The sequence below is a fragment of the Syngnathus typhle genome, linkage group LG4 (assembly GCF_033458585.1).
Source record: "Syngnathus typhle isolate RoL2023-S1 ecotype Sweden linkage group LG4, RoL_Styp_1.0, whole genome shotgun sequence".
Taxonomy (NCBI): Eukaryota; Metazoa; Chordata; class Actinopteri; order Syngnathiformes; family Syngnathidae; genus Syngnathus; species Syngnathus typhle.
Window position 1 is genome coordinate 9,774,673 of NC_083741.1, and position 21,895 is coordinate 9,796,567.

General features: G+C 40.7%; 4 protein-coding genes across 5 annotated transcripts; 2 read left to right on the plus strand and 2 right to left on the minus strand.

Moving 5' to 3' along the window:
• Positions 1–1,071: 1,071 nt before the first annotated feature.
• LOC133153303 (retinaldehyde-binding protein 1-like) lies at positions 1,072–4,489 on the minus strand. Its single transcript, XM_061277515.1, has 8 exons — positions 4,345–4,489; positions 4,194–4,232; positions 3,635–3,763; positions 3,369–3,573; positions 2,049–2,227; positions 1,826–1,984; positions 1,643–1,753; positions 1,072–1,559 (listed from the first exon to the last, which is right to left on the minus strand). The coding sequence occupies exons 2-8, from the start codon at positions 4,200–4,202 to the stop codon at positions 1,413–1,415; spliced, it is 939 nt and encodes a 312-aa protein (XP_061133499.1). The 5' UTR covers positions 4,203–4,232; positions 4,345–4,489; the 3' UTR covers positions 1,072–1,412.
• Positions 4,490–7,800: 3,311 nt separating this feature from the next.
• slc39a1 (solute carrier family 39 member 1) lies at positions 7,801–10,971 on the minus strand. Its single transcript, XM_061277301.1, has 4 exons — positions 10,652–10,971; positions 9,865–9,989; positions 9,320–9,640; positions 7,801–9,061 (listed from the first exon to the last, which is right to left on the minus strand). The coding sequence occupies exons 1-4, from the start codon at positions 10,764–10,766 to the stop codon at positions 8,708–8,710; spliced, it is 915 nt and encodes a 304-aa protein (XP_061133285.1). The 5' UTR covers positions 10,767–10,971; the 3' UTR covers positions 7,801–8,707.
• Positions 10,972–11,519: 548 nt separating this feature from the next.
• tmem208 (transmembrane protein 208) lies at positions 11,520–13,375 on the plus strand. The gene is made up of 6 exons (XM_061277304.1): positions 11,520–11,712; positions 12,119–12,214; positions 12,319–12,378; positions 12,472–12,608; positions 12,746–12,830; positions 12,925–13,375. The coding sequence occupies exons 1-6, from the start codon at positions 11,707–11,709 to the stop codon at positions 13,060–13,062; spliced, it is 522 nt and encodes a 173-aa protein (XP_061133288.1). The 5' UTR covers positions 11,520–11,706; the 3' UTR covers positions 13,063–13,375.
• Positions 13,376–14,879: 1,504 nt separating this feature from the next.
• Positions 14,880–21,546, plus strand: LOC133153192 (uncharacterized). 2 transcript variants are annotated; one of them, XR_009714269.1, is made up of 3 exons: positions 14,880–15,210; positions 15,361–21,346; positions 21,497–21,546. XR_009714269.1 is itself a non-coding variant. In XM_061277300.1 (2 exons), exon 2 carries the CDS (start codon positions 16,031–16,033, stop codon positions 20,861–20,863), a length of 4,833 nt encoding a protein of 1,610 aa, XP_061133284.1. In that variant the 5' UTR covers positions 14,880–15,210; positions 15,361–16,030; the 3' UTR covers positions 20,864–21,546. The 2 variants fall into 2 exon arrangements, 1 of the variants encoding a protein (XP_061133284.1); XM_061277300.1 differs by having other exon boundaries at positions 15,361–21,546.
• Positions 21,547–21,895: the final 349 nt, after the last annotated feature.

Sequence of the window (21,895 nt, forward strand, 5' to 3'; positions counted from 1 at the left end):
TGTAAGATTAAACTTAAAAAAAACTACATTAAATATAACCTTGGCCTATAATGGAGAGGTTTCTCATTGCCAGGAGCCTTTCTATAAAAATCACTGATACTGTCAGGGACGCCAATCATTATCATCTCAACCAGCGAGAGGCCAATGGTTGATCTGTTTCCAATTCAGTCATCATGAATGAGATTGATTTTTATTTCTGCCTCTTCTAACTTAACAGATCTTTATTTTTTTGTGAATAATTCATGTTTCCTGAATACCTTTTTGTGTGTTGGTGAGTGAGACATGCGTAGGTCTACGTTGTCTTATAATCACTGACAAAAAACCAAAACGATTGACTTTAAATAATGAAAGCGTTTAATGAATACTTGGAAAATGTATTTATTTTGAAATCTTCATTAACCCATGGATGGGGCAAAACTAAAGGGACTAAAGGCAATAAGCAACCAAACAAAATTAATGAAGATCAGTGTAATGTAAATAAGACACCGTGGTGGTTAGCTTGTAACGTTATGTACCATGTTGTAAAAGAAAATGTATTTATAAGTGCCCAGTGGATCTAAAAAAAAATTTCGCCTATACTTTTTGGCATTTTGGGCTCATTCTTATCGAGGGGTACACACGTTTGGAGTCAACCTTTTTTCGCATGTGGTTGAGAGCCCACATTAAAAATGAGCCACAGTAAATATGCAGCTTTAATTTTGGTTTTTAGTTGTTTATGTTGAAATGCCATAAAAGGATGCAAAAGTGACAAAAAAGGTGCACACATTATTTTCTCATGTTGGACACTGGGTATTTTTTATTTTCTTGTTTTCTTTTTCAAGAGTCTTTATAAAAGGAGTTATGATAAAAATAAATTTTGTCTGACAAAAGCACATTTTCTGTTTTTTGATTTTTTCCCCCTCCCAAAAAATACATTTCAGAAGCTGCGCGAGACTGTTCTGAGTCTAATATCAACATGAACGTGTTTGTAATTCCCTGACAAATTATATTACAGCCACAAAAAATGAAAATAAAAATTTAATATGGTTAGAAATCCACTGCAGAGCACATATTTAGACTATATTTAAGACCATACAGATTAACTTATAACTTTATAACATGTCACTCTTTAGCTTGTCCTGCATTGTAACTGTTTCGTTTTCTGATAGCATTCATCTGACAGGTTTGTAGGCACAAATTCTGTTCCAGTTTTAAAGGAAACTATCAAACGCACCACCTCCAAAATATTAACTGCTCATCCCAAAATCTAAACATCCATTTTAATTATCACCTTAAGCCTCCTTCTGCTAAATCTAAATACCTATGTGCTCAGCACTTCCTTACCGATTAAAAAGAAAAAAAGATTGTCCTATAGCTTCACAACAGGGTGCCTGTCTGATCATCGATGGTCCAAGACGAAGGACCTTCCTCCTTCAGAGAGCTGTGTCCTCAGAGCCAAAGAGCCTGGCGGCGATGGCCTGGCAGTCCGCCACGCAAGCTTTCCCATCAAAATCTGCAGGCAGGATGTCGGCATCAAATTCTTTCAAATAGTTGTCCAGCTCGTCCCCGTGGACAAACACCTGAGGTGTAAGAAATGAATGCTAATCATACTAAAAGTGATGTGGGAGAAGAGAAGTGCTTCACCCCACCCCTCTCCCCATACCCTCTCCAGCAGCTTGCTCTTCATGAAAGGCTTGACCATGTTGTATGTAGTGGTGAAGTACCATGGCTGGTGGATGACGTGGACCGCCTTGAAACGAGCCGGGAACGAATCCTGCATAACCAACAAAACGACACTAGAAAAAAACACTCATGCACGTGTTGATTGACAGAATATCTGAGCGACCTGAAGCATGTCCACCATCTTCTTGAGCTCAGCAGGCTTAATTCCTGAGGCGTGCTGCATGGTGAAGCCCTTGAAATTCTCAATCAGGACAAAGCCATTGATCTGGGTCTCTTCATTCTCAAGCAACTTCTCCAGGATCACGCAGTACGCTCTTAAAATCTGACACACACAAAAGACTGATGTTTAGTATTTCTTTTCATGACATCCAAGATGTTTTGCCCACCTCATCAAAGGTGATCTCCTCCAGGTCCCAGTTCTCAATGTTGAAAAGCAGGACTGCATGACCATACTTGTCCCTGCTGGGCAGAACCACAGGGTAGCCCGCCTCAATGGTGCTGCGGACCGCCTCGGGCGTCAGGTTCTCAAACAACTCGGGGTACTCCTTCCTGAAACGCACGTAACCTACAAACGACATTATCTTCATGAATGACGCCACTGTTTCATAGCACGTGAAACACGTGGCTTTTTTCAAGCAAGAGACGCCAATTAATATGTTTGATTTTCACTTACAATCCTCAGTAAGTTCTCAGAAGAATAGTTTGCATTTAATTTGCATACAAATGTTTTCTCTCATCATACATTGGGAAAAAAAAATGTTTTTCTACTTTCATGGTGATGTGGATGTATGTGTACTTTGGTTATTGTCATGCTCCTGCTATGTTTTCACGTAGCCCAACGTGTTTTTCTTTTTAAGAAATCAACTCAATTGTATTTATACAACAGCAATGCTCGACACACACCTCACTCAACGTACTCATATGGAGCAGGTCTAGAACAAGGTTATCATAATTATTTAAAACTAAATACCTCAAACTAAAATTGAAAAAAACATTTCAATTGGAAAAAAAAACACTTCGGGTGTGTTTCTTCTAAAAACAAAACAATTTGGAGGGTAGTATTGTGTTTGAAATGACATATTAAACTGTCATTTGGTATATTTATGTTTTAAAGTTCTGACACAATCCAGACAATTATAAATATTTACAAAAGGGCCAATTGTGATTTTTTTCCCCACTTTTTGCAGGAGGGCTTGGTCGCTACTGAGATATTAAAAAAAAAAAAAAAAAAAAACGTATCGTAAATCCCTATATTTTTATTTTTACTGGTTCAATCTGACTTTTTTTTTAAATAAATAAAGTTATAGGAGGGGGGGGAGTTCTGAGATTATTCATCTTGTCATCGACAGGTTTGTGTACACTTACTATATTCATTATGGAGTTCAACCAATCAAATAGTAAGGATATTGTAATGTAAAACTGACCAGTACCACCAGTGAAACTCATGGTGCGTTACTGTGAATTTCCCATCGGTACACAATGAGTTCATACGTTAAATAATCTTGCTGTCCCAGTTGGACACAAAGGAGGTCTTTGTCAGGGGCTCATCAGAGCCTCCAATTAACACACACACGGCTCCCTTTTTTCTATGATGGACAGTGTTCCTGCTAAACCGGAGCACAAAAAAAAGAGGGCTCCCCATCAATTACTGAAGTTATCAGTAAATACTTCTGGAATGTGAAGAGATGAAAAATGAAGACAATTACCCTTCATGAGTTCATGGGCCCTGTCAACATCAAACTTGCGGGCTCGGAGGAAGCGCAGGAGCAGAGCGTCGGGTTTATCGCCGAGACGCTCCAGCACCAATTTGGCCAGGTCATCTCCTTCGGCTGCCCTCTCTTTCATCATACCTCGCAGGTCCTTGAGGGACAGTGCCCGCCTCTCCTCTGTCTCATTCAGCTCATCCTTAGCCTGCAGAGTGGACACCATATCTCCAGTCATGGGGTCATTGTCATATCCAACGCCATGTTACCTTTTGTATAGTGTGGCCCGGCATTTTGTGACATGGTCCAAACACAGGCCCGTGATCCTTCACTGTCAGATGCTCCAGCTTGGATCTCATGGCCTGCTCGTCCTCTGACACCACACGGAACGATCCAGTCTGCGTGAAAGGAATAAGAGCTTACACTACATTTTTTCACAAATTGTAAAATTGAAAAATATGCTATTGAAAGATAATGTGTTGTTTGTTTTGTTTGGGAAAGAAATGTTCTTTTTGTGTAGTCAGTGTATATAGATATATATGCTATCAGGCGTGCAGAGGACACAAACATCAATTACTTAATCCAAATAATAACTCGACTCAACTTGAATCTTGAATTGTAATAGCAACTCAGGGTGCACAGATGATATTATTTTGGGACTTGTGAACCGACAGGGACCCCGAGCGATGCACACCCACTGAGTGACTGGTTAAGCTGCCTCACATGATCATAGAAAAGGACTTGTAAAGCCAAGACTTTAAAAGAGGAACAATTGAGTGACATCGGCTGGCACAAGTTAAATAACTCACATTAAATTATTTCACTTACCGAAGCCATGTTTGCTTGCAGTATCTGACGGCAGCGTCACTGTAGAGGATGATGACAAATGTTCATTATCATTATATATTGGAAAATAATTGACTATATCTATATCGCAAAGGTTTGCACAAAGACCTAATGGAGAAAATATCAGTCTTACCTTCAGCAGGTGGAATGTGATTTGAGGGGAGTGTGGAAGAGAAGACCACTAGAGGAAAGTGGACCAGAAGGGCAGGCGGCATCACTTAGTTGCCACCAACCAATTGGCTAATTTGCATAATGCAAAATGAAGGTGGAGCTTGAATGACCCTGTGGGAGGGAGAAAAACAATACAATTAATATTTTAACATATAGTTCTACAGCATATCATATTCCACACAGTATAACATTGAGATTATTGCTACTGTCTACATATAAACAGTTAGTATACAATATAATTATAAATAGTTTCTAATGATGTTATATTGGTGTAGTGCCCTTTTTTTTATCCCCATCTCTTACTTATTTAATGATTAAATATATTTCTGTGCTGATTGGCTGTGTGACATTGTCTGCTTCTCCGTTTCATTTAAGATGCCAAATAAGATTCCTTGTTCCATAAAGAGCAACAACAACTTGAAAACAAATGAAAGAAATTCCACTCTCATCACTGTCAATGGAACTATGTGAAATATTACATGGTTTATATTTGTTAGATACTTTGCTAACATACAGCTGACAACATCCTCAAATCTAGTATCTTGACAAAATTGGAATTTACATTAAAAAATAATGTAAACGTAAGAGTAAATTATCCAATTTGTACTGCATAACATTTGAAGTTTTCTTTTTTAATTGAATGATTTTACTTTTCGTCAATATTATATCAACACAGGAAACAGGAAATCAATTTCCTCTATTGATTTGTGTTTAATATTTTTTTTTCCTACACTCTATAGTCTTTTGTCCTAATTGATCCAGACAGTTAAGGTCATATTAGAGTGTCGTTGCCATTGTGTGGCACAGCGCGTGACATGAAATGTGGGGTTTGATCTCAAAATTATGTTGAGACTGTGGGAAGGGACCACACTCGACATCATGCTGCACATTCCTCTGTGTACATTCCTTTGGAGGGAACCACTTTTTATTTTTTCACACCACACACAAATCATGAGCAAACTACCTCATACATCCATGGCTATTTAATAATTTGATTACAATAATTATTGTCAACAGAAAGGACAAAAACAGTCATTGTTTTTGAAGGAACTTACGTATCCGTCCGAAAATATTTTCAAGTAATAAGAAATGGATAATAATGAGTCAGTCCACCATTTTAGAACTTCTGGAACCTCTCTGACACTCTGAATTCACGAGAGTGTCTACAATTTGGCAGGCATGTGAGCGTTGCTTTCATGGAAACAACGTGACTGTCCTGAGATGTGAGAGGGAGAGCAGCTTAATGAGCTGTTTGAAGAATTCATCTCACACCGGACGGAGCTCAATGCTCTACTGGCTCCCTTATTCACACTGAGGCCTCTGTGCTGGCCGACTTACTGCGTGCACTCTGTGCTATTGTTCGTCAACTCCATATCTCATTAGCAGATTCTCATGAATAAGCCCCCTTTCACCTTGAAGAAAAAAATGGGTTGGCAATTTCTTTAACATCAGGAAAGAGTGTTGATGTTATGCCATCTTGCAAAGCATATGTGATGAGTACAAAACCCGCAGCTCCAATAAATTCTGGATTTTGTATAAAACATAAACAAAAGCGGCAGTTTGTGTGTGTGTTGTGTGTGTGTCTTCTACCATTCCTCAAATTTCCCAGCCTTGTGTTGCCAATCAGTGCTTTTGTGAAAATCGAATGAGAAAAAATTGCGTGGGCGATGCAGACATTAATCATATAGATTCGAACTGATTTAATGGGTGTCCAAACTAAGGCCCGCAACAAATTTTATAAATGGAATAGAATATGGCATGCACTCCAATTTTCAACCGCAGGACACCTACGTGCAATTTGGAGACCTCAATCAGCCTACCATGCATGTTTTTGGGATGAGGGAGGAAACTAAAGTGCCCAGAGAAAACCCACGCAGGCACGGGGAGAACATGCAAACGCCACACTGGGAGGGCTGGACCGAGAATTGAACCCGCAACCTCTGAAATGTGAAGCAGGCGTGCTAACCAGTGCCCCACCGTGCCACCCACATCAAATGTATTATTAGAATAAATTCAGATATAAAACATACCAGCGGGTATTCATAAAAAATATTATTTTAGTGCATGGACATAAAGATTAAAAGCATTTTTATACTTTACATACTTTTTGTAATGAGGTGAAACACTAACGGTGCTTTTAATCCACTTGCATTGTAGTACATAAAAGGATCCAGTAGATGGCAGTATGTTATCATCAACGATAATGCATTGGACGTTGCATTGATTGTATTACTAAGGATAAACGTTTTTGCACAATTATATTCAATTGCTTTCAGCAACAAATATTTGTCTCGGATCCGATAAAACTGATCCCGCAGTGAAGACCAGGTAACCAATATTGTTACAAATCCTTGTTTATCCATATACGAGTTCATAATACTTTGTATAAATAAACCACAAATTCCACAATGCTGCTTGCAAGTAGTAATAGTTATGGCTTCCATCGGCTGTTGATGAAACTATGTTTAATTGTCTCATCGTATTATTATAAATACACATCAAATTGACTTGTTTTGAAATTACTAATAGTCAAGGATAAAAAGTACCGTATTTTCCGCCCTATAAGGCGCACCTAAAAACCTAAAATTTTCTCAAAAACCAACAGTGCGCCTTATATATGGACCAAATTCCTAAATTCAAACTGGCCCGAAGTATTGTGTCATGAAATCAATCATAAGTGGCCCGCTGAAGACTATGAATCATGACTTAAAAAGACTATGGATCATTATTTTATGATTATAAAGTAATTTGTTCCGTCTGAAGTTGAAATAAAAAAGATAAAATGGAGAATGATTTGATTTGGATTAAAAATCTGACATGATGCATTAATGGTGCGCCTTATAGTCCGGTGCGCCTTATATAAGGATAAAGTTTTAAAATGGGCCATTCATTGGAGGTGCGCCTTATAGTCCGGTGCGCCTTATAGGCCGGAAAATACGGTAAATGGAGGGCACTTACATAGTGTTTTATCCACTGTACGGTACCCAATAATTCAAGTTACTGTGAAAAGAGTTACGAAAATATTTTACACGATGGTACGGAATTTAGCAAGGTGATTCTGATCATAGAAGTTGACACATGATTTGCTTTCACGGGCCACATAAAATGATGTGGCCAGCCAGCTCTGAGCCCCCCGGCCTTGAGTTTGACGCCCCTGTGCTTTAAACAATAGTGTTGAACATTTCATTTATAATAGGGAACAGGACTTTATGGCTAAATGGAGAACTGACCCCTGTGCTTTACGCAATCATGCTTAACATTTCACCTCAGTTGTAAGAGGGAACAGGACTTTCAAATCCCAGTGTTGGAACAAACCCTGTCAGTTGTGGGATAATCATAGTTCCTCAATTGCAAACTGAATTGAACACTAAGATCAACGCTAAGTGGGATATTTCTTATCATGATATCTAGACAGAAACCTGTTATGTATGAATTTATTGGATCATAAAAAGCATTAATTTATTTTGCCTCTCGTACTTTTTTGGTTCATTTTAGTTCAGTACATACAAGCTTTCTCAGATATCAATATTTTATTTAAAAAAAAAAAAGTTTTAAAAAAATCTCAGTTTTTTCTTGATTACATTTTCATTTGGGGTTTTAATACACAATGCATCAGGAAGAGTGCCTACTTTTAAGCAAGCTCACAAAATCTCATTATGGATCATACAAGCAACAAAATATTACTGAGATCAAAAATGGGTTAAAGGCAGCGACATAAAGTCTCAGTACAAATCAAATGTCATGAGGTCAGTGATAGGCTACTAGAAGCAAAAAAACAAAAACAAAGGAAAAATAACTTTAAAATTAATTATGTACGTATGTATACACGTTTGGAGGCACTTGTAAGGAAGCAATGATCATTTCAGTCAAATGAACCAAAAGTAAATGGACACAAATGTAGTTGCTAATAATGTGACTCAATTGGATAAAACACAATGTGATACACATGGTAAACATCTTCAGTGGTTCCTTCAAGTTCAACTTGTTTGCCAGTGACATGTGAAAGTTTAGATGTGCTGTTTACTCTTGACTAGCATGGTTATTAATCAAGACCTGTTCTTAAGTAAAACAACGTATACTTATAAACCAATCATGAATTATTTTAAGAGGTAGACAGAAAGGTCGTAAAAAAAAAAAAAAAAAAAAAAAAAAAAAAATCAAGCAATGTTAATTTGTCCCTTTAAAAAAATGCACTGGTGGACATGAAAAGTCAAGGACCTACAATACTGTCATAAGGTGAGGAAAAAATGTTATCTCCATGCTCAGAACAGAGATGACGTCAAACACAAAGTCAAAATCTTGACATGCACCCGACCGGCTTCGTTTCAGCCCACGAACGTGAGAGCGGCCATGACGGCGAATCCCAGCAGGATGAAGAGCACCTTCAGCAGCTGCTTCCCGGGGGAGTTGAGCTCATGCGGGAGGATCTCAAGGAAGGTGATGTAGACAAAGGTCCCCGCCGCGAGGCCCTCCAGAACGGATTGGATGAGCGCGCCGGCCGCCAGCTGGGCCTCGATCACGCTGATGCCGATGGCGATGCCCAAAGGCGACATGACGGCGAACACGACAATGTAAGCGGCAACCCATGCGGGACGAACTGCGCTCTGGACCAGCTTCACTGACAGGCTGAATACGATGATACTCTTGTGGACCAGTATGGCGATGCAGATTTCCAACACCTGGAGGATGAAATATTCGTTTTTCAATTAATTTCATTAGACCGATTGTGTTTGCTATTCTTCCTGATAGCTGTGAATACCGTGCAATACAGCACTGGCACTCCAGATGCACTGAACAGTAGAACTGGTAAAGAACTGTTAGTCAAGACTCTGCAAAAGTGCAATTAAACAATCGGAGAAAACCTTGCTTAATATTCAATATTATCTGCAACCTTGAGATAATTCAATGTCAGGAAATGTCATTCCCTCTTTTATTACCTTTGAATCAGTATCCTGCAGGCCGATAGCAAGCCCCTCGAACACGGAGTGGAGTGACAACGAGAGGAAGAGCATAAAGGAGCGAAAAGGCGAGTGGGCCTGAAAGTCCACATGGACATGGTGGCCGCTGCTCTCCAGATCCGGACTCACGGAGGAGGTGTGGACATGGGTGTGCCCGTGGCCATTCCTGTTGTCCTGTATAAGTGGGACTCTCTCATTCCCAGTCCCACTATTCTCCCGACAGTTCAGAACGATCCTCTCCAACATGAGGACACCGAAGAAGCCGGCAGCGATGATGAACATAGGAAGTGGGAAGTTGACCTGTGAGAGACAATGCGATCAAGCCTTGCCATCACAAAGTTTTGCTAAAGCAAATACGTATAAAATGAAGTCAATCATATGAAATACATATTCCTGATATGAGAATAACATCACACGCAACCACAATATTATTACAGCTTACTGTCAAGCGCTCTTATGTAGTAAATTTTCTGATCACAAAAGTAATCGGTAGGCAGATTATCCAGCAGGCAGGTTAACTGTACCTCCATTGATGCCAGGGCAGCATTGATGTCCGCCAGGTAATCTGGGATAATATCCAGCAAACATGCTGCCAGAAAGACTCCACCGGCAAAGCAGCTAATCAGACTCAAAACTGTGCTGTGAGTCTCTGAAAATGCAACATTTAAAAATATATACGTATATATATTAAATTCCGATATCACACATGGTCATGCAATTAATTTGATCCCACAGTCTTTTTTTTATGTGTGATTTAATGACAGATTAGACCAACACGTCATAGATTAGTTTTCAGATCCTTCTTATGGTGCTCAGAGAGAAGTAATATTTTCACTTCCACACTCGACGAGTTGAGATGCACTTTGGACAAATTCACTATGACAACCACCCTTGCTGCATTATGAAAATATACAAACATTTACGATGCCTTTGGGCTACAGCACACGGTCATTGTCAGGTCAGGTGACCCAAACTTTGGGCAGAATGGAGTTTATATTCATGTATAAAAACGACTGCAGCAAACTCAAATTCTGTATTAAAAAAACAAAATAGTTTTATTCCCTGGGTATTAATCAGCATATTAGACCTACGGAATCGATCATGTGCAAGTTGATAGAATCACTGACGATTCATCTAGCACGTGACTCTTCACTGAGTAAAAAATCATTCATACATCCAGCCAGGTCGATCAGAGTCCGCCTTAAAAAAATAGTTTTGATTGTAAATTAAGCCTCAGTTTACCTGTAATTCGGTCAACGTAATTCAAAAATAAATAGCAAGAAATTCGTTAAGATCAGTAACTTCACTTACCTGTCCCATTTGTGTTTCTGAACCAAGCGACTCTCGCGGGGATGAAGCCGAAAAAAAGAGTTAGAAGTAACAAACCGACCAGCGCGCCTAATTTTACTTGAAGCAAAAAATCCATAATGTGTTAAAATGTCAGAGAGAGCCTCTCTCCCTACCTGACTTACAATTAAGTTGTGAAACTACATAAGGACTGCTCGTCAAAACAAACACGGATGGACTGTGGATGAATCTCTGCTTCGACGGTGGCCGACAAAGGTCGAAAAGGAGCCAATAGAAAACAGCCCATGAGGAGAGAGGTGTCCCTGTGCTAAAATGCAGCCGCCTTTTTGGGTGTGGTAGACCGACCAGCAAAAAAAGCACTTTTTGACAGCTTCTCATTTACTTATAAGGAAAGTATAACACACACCCGGACGCACGGACTCACGCATCCATTCATTTTCTGAACTGCTTAATCCTCACGAGGGTCGCGTTACACACAAACACTAATTTAAAATAAAATTTAAAAAATAGCACGAGTAATTTGATAATCGGATGGTTAGAATGGTTTACTCTGTAGTTAACATACAACACTGAGTTTGGTGGGCAGTCGAAATGCTCAGAAAAAAAATATATATATATAATATAAATAGTCAACTAAAATAATAATAAATGATTAAAAATTTGTATTTGAAAACGCATTAATTAGGACAAACAATTTGGAAAGTAGTGGAAATGCTTTACAAATCACATATCTGTAATAATAAATACAACGTCAAATTAAAAATGTACAGTTAAACGTTCTGTTTGTTCTACTGTACAACGCAATGCTTTAGTTGCAAGACGGCCACCAGAGGGCAGACAACCACCAAATTTCAGTTTTGAAGAACCAGAATGACGTTTATTTCACTCGCCGGAACTGCTGATCTCAGACGGGTCTAACGCTGATGTGTTACAAGAAATAAGGAGTGAATTTTTCCGCGAGTTTTCGATGAGGTAACATACGTATTAAAGTTGGTTCGAGGACAGCGTACTGTAAGGGGACACAGTGGAAGCGTGCACAAGTATCTCTCTGAGAGATAATGGCGGTGAGGTTGCACATACTTGCACTTTTTCTTTCACTGGCTCAACTGTTCGACTGCGACGTTATCTGTGCACATTTGGACCATGGATTGATTAACACATCACCACCAGTTTTTTTCCAGTGATTTTTTTCATTTAGTTCACAAATGACTGTTGCAATTTATGTACGTTTTAAACAAATCTAGTCATAGAGTAAATGTACAAAATAACTAAACATTGTATGCAAAATGAGGACGATATTATTTGTGAAAAACATCTAGAAACTTCTATTTACGTCCAATTAAATATATAGTAAACGTCAAGAGCGAAACCAAAACCATTTCAAACCAGCAATTCATTTAATGACACGAAGTGCATATATGAAGTTATTAATGAAACCGACCCCCCCTGTCTCTCAATCTCTCTTTACAGCCCAAAGGCAAAGTTGGTACCAAAGGAAAGAAGCAGATTTTCGAGGACAACGAGTCAACTCTCAAGTTCTACACAAGAGTCATTCTGGGAGCTAATGTAAGCAGTAATGTTGCATATGTGTCCATTCATAATTGATTTATAATAAACTGATGTATTGTTGGTCGATTTTCTAACTCTAAAATAATATTAATTATGCACAGGCCATATATGTTGCTGTAAATCTTTTCATCTTCTACAGTTCATCGACTTTTTGGACATGGGTGAGCATTATGTATATTGATTGATATGCTGTTGGAAATCTTTGGCCAACTATTATTTTAAGTACATTTTTGGATCTTTCCATTTTCATGCAGCTGCTATTCGCATTTGCGCTAGCTGTGTACGTTGGGAGTTACCGCTCCATGTCCACGATGGCCAAACCAGTGTTTGCTGAGGACGGAAGTCTCTTTGATGGAGGAATAGACTTGAACATGGAACAAGGAATGGCAGAGTCAGTGATCACACCACATTATACTGTCGCACCATAAAATATTTCAAATTTGTATGTAACTTGAATGAATGCATTCACAAGTTACATCATTAAAATACATTACATTAAATATCTATTTTTATTTTTATCTCCACCAGGCACCTGAAGGATGTTATCCTACTCACAGTGTTTGTCCAAGTCCTCAGCTGTATCTCTTCATATTTTTGGTACCTGTGGTTGCTGGTAAGAGTTTTCACTTTATTTTTTTACTCACGTCCCACGTACATTTGTTCGATTGCTTATTTTAAAGAGACGTAATGTGTGCGTTGTTTGCCAGGCACCGGCACGCGCCGCTCACCTGCTTTGGGTGAACATTCTGGGCCCATGGTTTTCTGCAACAAGCCAATCGGCACCGGAGGAAGTGAATGAGAAAAGGCAGCGAAGACAAGATCGGCGACAGATGAAAAGATTCTGATGCTGCAGAGCAAAAGAAAGCAGTATTTTTTATACACAGGATCTATTGCAATCCTAAATTATGACATAGAAGACATTATGTTGTTAAATTAAATGCAAACCTGATCTTGTCATGTCATTTCCATGTCTGTTTTCTTCTTGCATGCAATCCAGTTTCCTTGCTAAATGTCGCCTGTCATGTAAAGGTGTCAATGTCCACTTGGCATCTGTACATTTTTATTTTACATCCAACCCATACAAGTAAAATTGAGTTCCATATTATGCTGCAGGGATGTTTTTGTCTTATTTAATTTTTTATTAAAAAATTGACGATACTCAGCAGTTTGGCTGTCTGTTGATAATGCAACCATGCAGCCATTTTATCCTATTTCTTCTGCAAGGCTACATGGCAAAGTGAACTAGTGGTTATAATAATCAATTTGAAAATAATGATTTTTTTTTTTATTACCATGTTGGCTACTTGTAACAAAATCTGCATGAGTCGGAATCATTTTAAGCACAACTCATAAATATAAATGTTTATTTTTGCTTTAGTTGATCATTTATGTCTTTGACTAATTATAGACAGTTGACGGATGGCAATAGTTTTGTCTATTCGAGACATGCCTTGAACCTAAAAAAGACAAATCAAAAGAGTTGACCTGAAACAAGGAAACCAAATCAGCTCAAGCTGTGACATTGTCGGTGCACGCACTCACGTGTATGCATGTTATTTGAGTGTAGGTGATGACTACATTCCTAAATTGAGAGTTTGTATCTTTTACGTGTAAACAAAGTGCGTCAATGATCGCACTGTTAATGCAAAGAGAGGGAGTATGGTGGTGAAATTCAGATCCATTTGCAATATAATTACACATTTCTCTTGTAATTACATACGCAGCCGCTTAACTCAACAAACCACTACCTCCTGTTGCAGTCCTTCCACTCAGTTTGAAAGTCAATTGTTGCAAGAAAATAAAAATACCAACAAAAATCAAAGCTTGAGTTAATCCATTCCATACACTCATTTTAGCTAAGGTCATTCTTCTCCGGAAACCTTTCCAGGATAGCTTGCTTTTGGTTTGTCTGTGTCCTGCCCTGTGGTCCGGTGCTGTCTCTATTATAGGGTTGTAAACAAAGTAACCAAAATGAGAGCAGCACTGCATCCAGTTGTCAGGGCCAATCCCACATGTGGCTTGTGAGAGGGACCAGGTTTCAGTGTAATTTAGCACTGGGTTTCCTCACACGCATGTTTGCCCAACCCCCACAAAATCACCAATATATAAATATAGTATGTGTGTGTGTGCAGAACATTGAGGCTTATTTGATATTTCAACCCTACTCTTCCACGGAGCCGGTCTTACTAGGTTCAATATCGTAAGTAATACTTTCAATAAAACGTACACACAAATTTATGTTTGTCCACCCACTTTCCATTTCATGCTGTTGGAGTGAGACGGATCCCGAGATAATTTACAGCATATGAGAGTCCTTCTTGGCCGCTGCTTGAAGTTGGAGAGAAGAGCAAAGGCTTCTCATGCGCCATGGATGGCTGAAAAAAGGGTTTCTCCTGACAAGATGAAATAAGGGAGTTGAAAAAGCATTCCATTTACAAAGCTTGCCTTAGATTCTTTGCATGCACCTTTTTCAAAATGGCCTTAACTGTTGCAGTTGATTCAAGATGAACAAGAACGTACAATGACCAGCCACAACAAATATTGTACCAAGGTAATACGACTTCATTTCAATTGATACAAACGGCTAATGGGATATGTTTATTGGTCTTCCGTATATAAGGTGAAATAAAGCTGAACTGGGACCAGTTGATGTTTTTGTCTGGTAGAATCTAAAAGACAGTGTAGCTGCCATAAGAAAATGCACTGAACGTTTTGAGCTAAGCTCTGTTTCCAAGTGGGAACCAATTTTAGTTTTTGTGTTAGCGGTTCCTTTTTGAGAGTTACACAAGGGCGAGAGTGTCTGATTTTGAGCCACCGTGTGGCGACGTTTTTCCGTTTGAATAAGCAAGTGGTGAAGAATGCAAGAATGCTTATTTTGTTTCCTTTCTGATAGCATTTTTGTTTATTGTTGAAACCGGAGTTTGAAGACCTACCTGTATTGTCACGATTTACGTTTTTCTTCGTTTTCTCCCTCGAGCAAATGCGGCAATGAGGTAATCCTTAGATGTTAGCCATGCTATGTTATGTTAGCAAGAACATGACGAATGTGTTTTAAGTGCATGTGCAGATTTAAGTTATTTTGTGTGTAACGTTTATTGTTCTCTGTGAGAACGTTTTATGTTAATAGTCTTTATGTCTTTTAGTTCTCACGGCATGTGTGTGGAGAAGTTGAATAAATGCCCGTTTTGAAGAACTGCTTGTACGCCTGATTGACAAGAGGGAGCTACAGTGAGAACTCAGCCAACCCGGCCCCAGAACAAGACGGTGTTCGGCAGAGCTACAAGCAAGTCACTTCACATACCTCTTCCATCGGACAGATAAGAGACTGTACATTCACCTGCCTACACAAGTAGCTACCTGAGTCCAGAGAGCTTTGGGTGCCAGTCAACAATAAGTAAAACATTTGAACAAGTTAAATGTTTAAAGGTGGACTAGCCTCAATTGCTGTAAAGGGACCTACAAGTGCTAAATTGTGCAATGTTATGGTGATGTGTGCATGTTGTAAGGTTTAAGTGCGTGCTTATTTGCACCTAGTAATGTCTGATTGAGGTGTGAACGACCATTCATAGCATTTGAAAACAAGTTCATTTGCGAACATTCAAAGGTGTAGAACAACATTTAAGTGATTAAGTCATTGCAATGAAAAATTAAGTTTATTGTACATTTAGTCAATATATTAGACAGGTTGGTTGATAAAGTAAATTACAGGAGTCAGTAGTAATTCAAGATAGCCTACTGTAGTCAAGTGATAAAACTATAACATCATTACATTAGTAAATCAGATAAATACTGAGTTCATGAGACTTCCTAAAAATGGATAGTGAGCAAGCAGATAAAACTCTTAAGAGGGAGACTGAAATAAGTGAAGGCAAACAACCTGCCCCAGAAGATGCACTAAGAAGAAGTGAAAGATCGAGAAGGCTCACTGAGAAGGGACAAGAACTCGAAGAGACTAAACTCAAAGGTCTCCAACATCGTTTCTCACGTACCTATGACAAGTGGAAGATTCTTGCTAAGAAATCAAGGAAGGAGATAGAGGGAGCCTCTTCTCAAGAGAACCTACAAACTCTCATCAACAAGATAAAAGAAGCATCAAATGATGTACAGCAGGCGTACGAAGACCTGCGCAAATGCATAATCCCTGATAAAGAGACGCGTCGTCGAACAGACACCTGCGACACTGTCTCAAGGCAGATATTAGAGCATGCTTGGAACCATCTCCAAGACAAAGATAACGAGCAAGAAATAGAGTGGTTTGAGACTGGCTCTGTGTTCTCATTAGAAGTATCAGAAGCATGCAGTGCAAGCTCAAGATCATCACTCTCAAGTAAATCGTCATGTAAATCTTCAAAAATAAGTGAAGCTGCAGCAGAATTAGCCGCAAATGAAGCCACTTTGGAAGTCCAAGAGCAAGTGGAGCGTGAGGAACGTGAACTCAGAAACCTAGAAGCTGAGTACAGACAAAGGCTTGCACAACAAGAAGAAGAATGTGCTGCAAATAAACAGGTCTTGGAAGAAAAGCGCAGAAAGATAGAACGCTTAGAGACCATAAAAAAGATGAATGCCGCCAAGGCCAAACTAGAAGTGTATAAACAAGAACAAGGATCAACCTCAGACTTGCTGGATCTATTCAAGGATTATAAGCCCAAACGAGAAAGGCTTACATTCGACTCAAAACCTGCTGTCACGCCACAATTAATCACAAGGATGCAATCTTCTATAACTACTCCCAAAGAGGATAGCACAACTGATTTCGCCAAGGTACTAGCAGAGTCCTTCAGTGTAAGCCGTCTCCCAGCACCAGAGCCTGCTGTTTTCAGTGGAGATCCACTAAAGTACAAGGGCTGGGAAATGTCCTTTCAAACGCTGATAGGCAGAAAGAATATACCAGCGAACGAAAAAATCTACTACCTACAAAAATATGTTGGTGGACCAGCAAAGAAAGCCATTGAGGGATACTTCCTTCTGGGAACAGATGCAGCCTATCAGACAGCGCTCGATGTCCTGGAAAAAAGATATGGAAGCTCCTTTATGGTTGCTAAGGCTTTCAGAGATAAGCTGGCCTCATGGCCAAACATAGGACCCAAGGAAAGCATTCAGCTACGAGAGTTCTCAGACTTCCTTCAAGGCTGTCAAGCAGCCACGTCGCAAATAAAGAGCCTGGAGGTCCTTAACGACTGTGGTGAAAACCAACGAATGCTCTCCAAGCTCCCCGACTGGCTTACAGCAAGATGGAACCGAAGGGTGACCAGGATGGAAAAGGAAAATGAGACTTTCCCCAGCTTCGATCAGTTCGTGGAATTCGTCACAGAGGAAGCCGATATAGCTTGTAATCCGATTACCTCCCTTCACGCTCTGAAGTCTGGAGATGGTGGAAAGGAGAAGCCACAAAAAACACGAAGTGTTGGTGCTAAGGTGCTAGCAAGTAGCTCTGAAGAGAAAACAGATGCTAAAGGATGTGTATTCTGTGAGAAGTCAAATCATGGCTTACAGACATGTCGAAGGTTCTTGAAAGAGACAACTGCAGAACGAGTCAAGTTTGTGAAAACAAACGAGCTCTGCTTTGGATGTTTGAAATCAGGACATCAGTCCAAGAACTGTGAGAAGCGAAGCATTTGTGAGACATGCAAAAGGAAGCATCCAACATGTCTACATGAAAATCGTCCAAGGGAAGACGATAGGAAAGAACAAGAGGATGACAAAAGAAAGGAGAGTGGGAGACGCTTTAAGAAAAAGGAAGACTTATCAGAGTCTGAAGAGAAAGAAGAGACACCAGTAGAGGCAACAGCTAACAGAGTGGTGCAAGACAAGAGGAGCACCTATTCCTCCACAGTTGTTCCTGTATGGCTGTCCACAGCAAGTAATCCAGAGCAGGAAGTGCTCGTATACGCTCTATTGGACAACCAAAGCGACACCACCTTCATCCTGCAAGAAACGGCAGAAGTGTTAGTTACAAAGAAACAGCCTGTGCAATTAAAGCTCTCCACGATGTCATCCAAAGATACCGTCATCCAGAGTCAGAAGTTAACTGGACTGCAGGTCAGAGGTTATAATGAGACAAAGAAAATATCTCTCCCAGTAACCTACACAAGAGAGTTTATTCCTGCAAACCTAAGTCATGTCCCAATACCTGAGACAGCAAGATCATGGCCTCACCTAGAGCACCTTGCTGGAGAGATCACTCCTTTATGTGACTGTGAGATTGGCCTGCTCATAGGCTACAACTGTTCTCAGGCCCTGTTGCCCAGAGAAGTGGTGTCAGGAAAGGATAATGAGCCTTTCGCTCAACGAACAGACTTGGGCTGGAGTATAGTTGGCTGTGCAGATCCCTGCGTCGATTATGGAGATGCAATTGGAAGCAGCCACAGGATCGTTGTGAAACAAGTTATCACACCACCAGAAGTCATTAAGGCACTCGAATCAGACTTCAACGAAAGAGTAGCCGAAGAGGCTCATATCTCACAGGAAGATCTACGTTTTCTATCCATAATGGAGAAAAGGCATCCGGACAAGAAAAAAAAGCTCAAGTCGGAGCACGCCAGCAGAGCTGAGCCGCAGAGTCAGTTGGAGCGCTGGAAGGAAAAAGAGCGAGCCGGGCCCGCTTCCGCCCACTTCCCGGGCAATAAACTCAAGTCTCTGTCCGCCGCCAAGAAGCACGAAGACGGCCGAAAAGGTCGAGACAAGCGCTCCGATACGGATCACAGAGAAAGGGACCGCGCGAGTTACGACAAGAAGAAGCCTTCGGAGAAAAGCTCAGATCACGGCAGATCCGATCGCTCCAAGGACTGTGAGCGAAAAAGAAAAGACAAGCTTAAAGATGGGACGCTTTCCTCCACTTCCAATCTGAAATCACTTCTGGAGGAGAAGAAGTCTTATCTCTCTGAAAGTGGCAAGTCCTCATTCACAAAATCCAAAGAAGAGGCAGCGGGGAGGATGCCGGAGAAGGATCGGGAGCGGAGGGAGCGAGACAGAGATTCGGACAGGCACAAAGACAAGGAGCGCCACAAGGACCGTTCCCAGCAGAGCAAGGCCAACAAAGTCAAGCCCAGCGGAGACATCAAGGTGGGAGAGATGTTAGCAGAAGACACTGAAGTTCGAAAGGCCTTCGTGGGCAAGACCTTGACGACGGAAGACTCACTGCTTGATCGCTTCCAGAAGTTCTCCAGCTGGATGATGTTAGTCAAAGCCATCGCTAGACTCAAACGACGTGTCAAAGAGCTCAAGGGTCTGACAGAAAGAATCAATGAAGCCACGAGTCTCGAAGAAAGAAAGGAAGCAGAAATCACGATCATAGGCATTGTCCAAAGAGAAACCTTATCAAAGGAGATACAAGGTCTTCAAACTAAGAAGGACATAAGCAAGGACAACAGACTATCCAAACTAAACCCTTACCTGGACCAGCAAGGTATCCTAAGGGTGGGAGGTCGACTGGAACGTGCTGCACTGCATCGACACATCAAGCATCCAGCAGTCTTGCCTAAGAACAGCCACATAACAACACTACTGATCCAGCACTACCACCAAAGGGTGCAGCATCAAGGACGTGGCATAACAATGAACGAGCTACGATCAAACGGAATCTGGATACTTGGATGCAGTCAAGCGGTGTCATCCTACATCTACAAGTGTGTCAAGTGTAGAAAGTTCAGAAGGTGTACGGAGGACCAACGAATGGCAGACTTACCCCATGAACGGATGGAGACCACTCCTCCCTTTACCTATTGTGGGATGGATTGTTTTGGTCCTTTCTACGTCAAGGAAGGAAGAAAGGAGTTGAAGCGCTACGGTCTGCTACTCACCTGTTTGTGCTCTCGCGCCGTACACATAGAGCTGCTTGATGACATGACTACTGACGCTTTTATCAATGCGCTCCGCGCATTCATCGCTCTACGAGGAAATGTTCGACAACTTCGATCAGACCAAGGTACAAACTTTGTGGGTGCGAGACGCGAGTTCCTTGAAGCTGTAAAAGAGATGGATCAAGAGAGTCTAAAAGAACTTGGCTGTGAGTTTGTGATGAACACTCCTTCTGCAAGCCACATGGGCGGCGCCTGGGAAAGGCACATCAGGACCATTAGGAGTGTGCTGACATCCATCCTGGATCAGTCTTCTCGAAGACTGGATAGCTCATCTTTGAGGACTTACCTGTACGAGGTAATGGCAATCATAAACAGCAGACCTCTAACTACTCACCTTCTCAATGATCCCACAGGGCCACAGCCTCTAACGCCTAATCACATTTTGACGATGAAATCCTCGATAGTCCTGTCTCCTCCTGGAAAGTTTGTGAAGGAAGACCTGTACTTACGGAAAAGATGGCGTAGAGTGCAATACTTAACTGAAGAATTCTGGTCCCGATGGAAGAAAGAGTACCTGTTGAACCTACAACAAAGAGAAAAATGGAACAAGACGAAGAGAAATGCAAGGATCAATGACATAGTGATTATAAAGGATGAAAATACACCAAGAAATGAATGGAAGCTGGCTAAGGTCACACAAGTGTACCCAAGTGAAGATGGTCATGTGAGGAAGATACAGTTATTGATCAGCGACTCAGAACTAAGTGACACTGGAAAACGAGTCAACAAGCAAACCTACCTGGAGAGACCTATACATAAGACTGTGACCTTGCTTGAAGCAGAATGAGAGCCTCCAGTCTACCCTCTCTAGAGCCCCTCCCTAGCGCCAGCTAGCTTATGACCTAATCCTTAGTTATAGTTACCTTAATTATACTTACCTCAGTTATACTTGCCCTTTTTCTCTTAGTTCTACTCATCTCAGATGGTTGAAGAAAATCACAAGTGATTTGGTGGGAGTGTAGCTGCCATAAGAAAATGCACTGAACGTTTTGAGCTAAGCTCTGTTTCCAAGTGGGAACCAATTTTAGTTTTTGTGTTAGCGGTTCCTTTTTGAGAGTTACACAAGGGCGAGAGTGTCTGATTTTGAGCCACCGTGTGGCGACGTTTTTCCGTTTGAATAAGCAAGTGGTGAAGAATGCAAGAATGCTTATTTTGTTTCCTTTCTGATAGCATTTTTGTTTATTGTTGAAACCGGAGTTTGAAGACCTACCTGTATTGTCACGATTTACGTTTTTCTTCGTTTTCTCCCTCGAGCAAATGCGGCAATGAGGTAATCCTTAGATGTTAGCCATGCTATGTTATGTTAGCAAGAACATGACGAATGTGTTTTAAGTGCATGTGCAGATTTAAGTTATTTTGTGTGTAACGTTTATTGTTCTCTGTGAGAACGTTTTATGTTAATAGTCTTTATGTCTTTTAGTTCTCACGGCATGTGTGTGGAGAAGTTGAATAAATGCCCGTTTTGAAGAACTGCTTGTACGCCTGATTGACAAGAGGGAGCTACAGACAGTGACCTTCACATTTGAGATCCTTTTAACCTGGCACACCAGACGTAACAGGAAATTGAGGGGGCATTGGGCACTGCTGGAGCTTTTGACCTTTGAACTGCAGCCATCCTTGACTTTGAAGTCAGGGGAGAGAATCACAAGCAATTACAAGTTGTGCTGAGTGTATTGCCTTCAACATTTCGCCCCCTCTATGTAAACAGAATCAGAGCTGAGAGTATGTTTGGCAATGTGTGGGTGCTGGCTCCTTCAATTTCATCAAGCCCTACTTCATTTTGACCTTGTTTTCACTCTGAAACACATTGACCCCAACA

Bases quoted from the DNA above. Each gene is read 5' to 3' on its own strand.
- LOC133153303 (XM_061277515.1), bottom strand. The intron at 3,574-3,634 runs GTAACATGGCGT...TCCACTCTGCAG, and splicing joins CGGGCCACACTATACAAAAG to GCTAAGGATGAGCTGAATGA. The intron at 1,754-1,825 runs GTCGCTCAGATA...TTGGTTATGCAG, and splicing joins AGATGGTGGACATGCTTCAG to GATTCGTTCCCGGCTCGTTT.
- tmem208 (XM_061277304.1), top strand. The intron at 12,215-12,318 runs GTAAGCAGTAAT...AATTATGCACAG, and splicing joins GAGTCATTCTGGGAGCTAAT to GCCATATATGTTGCTGTAAA. The intron at 12,609-12,745 runs GTCAGTGATCAC...TATCTCCACCAG, and splicing joins ATGGAACAAGGAATGGCAGA to GCACCTGAAGGATGTTATCC.
- LOC133153192 (XM_061277300.1), top strand. From the start codon at position 16,031: ATGGATAGTGAGCAAGCAGATAAAACTCTTAAGAGGGAGACTGAAATA.
- slc39a1 (XM_061277301.1), bottom strand. From the start codon at position 10,766: ATGGATTTTTTGCTTCAAGTAAAATTAGGCGCGCTGGTCGGTTTGTTA. The intron at 9,990-10,651 runs GTAAGTGAAGTT...TTGCATTTTCAG, and splicing joins CAGAAACACAAATGGGACAG to AGACTCACAGCACAGTTTTG. The intron at 9,641-9,864 runs GTACAGTTAACC...TGTCTCTCACAG, and splicing joins CTGCCCTGGCATCAATGGAG to GTCAACTTCCCACTTCCTAT.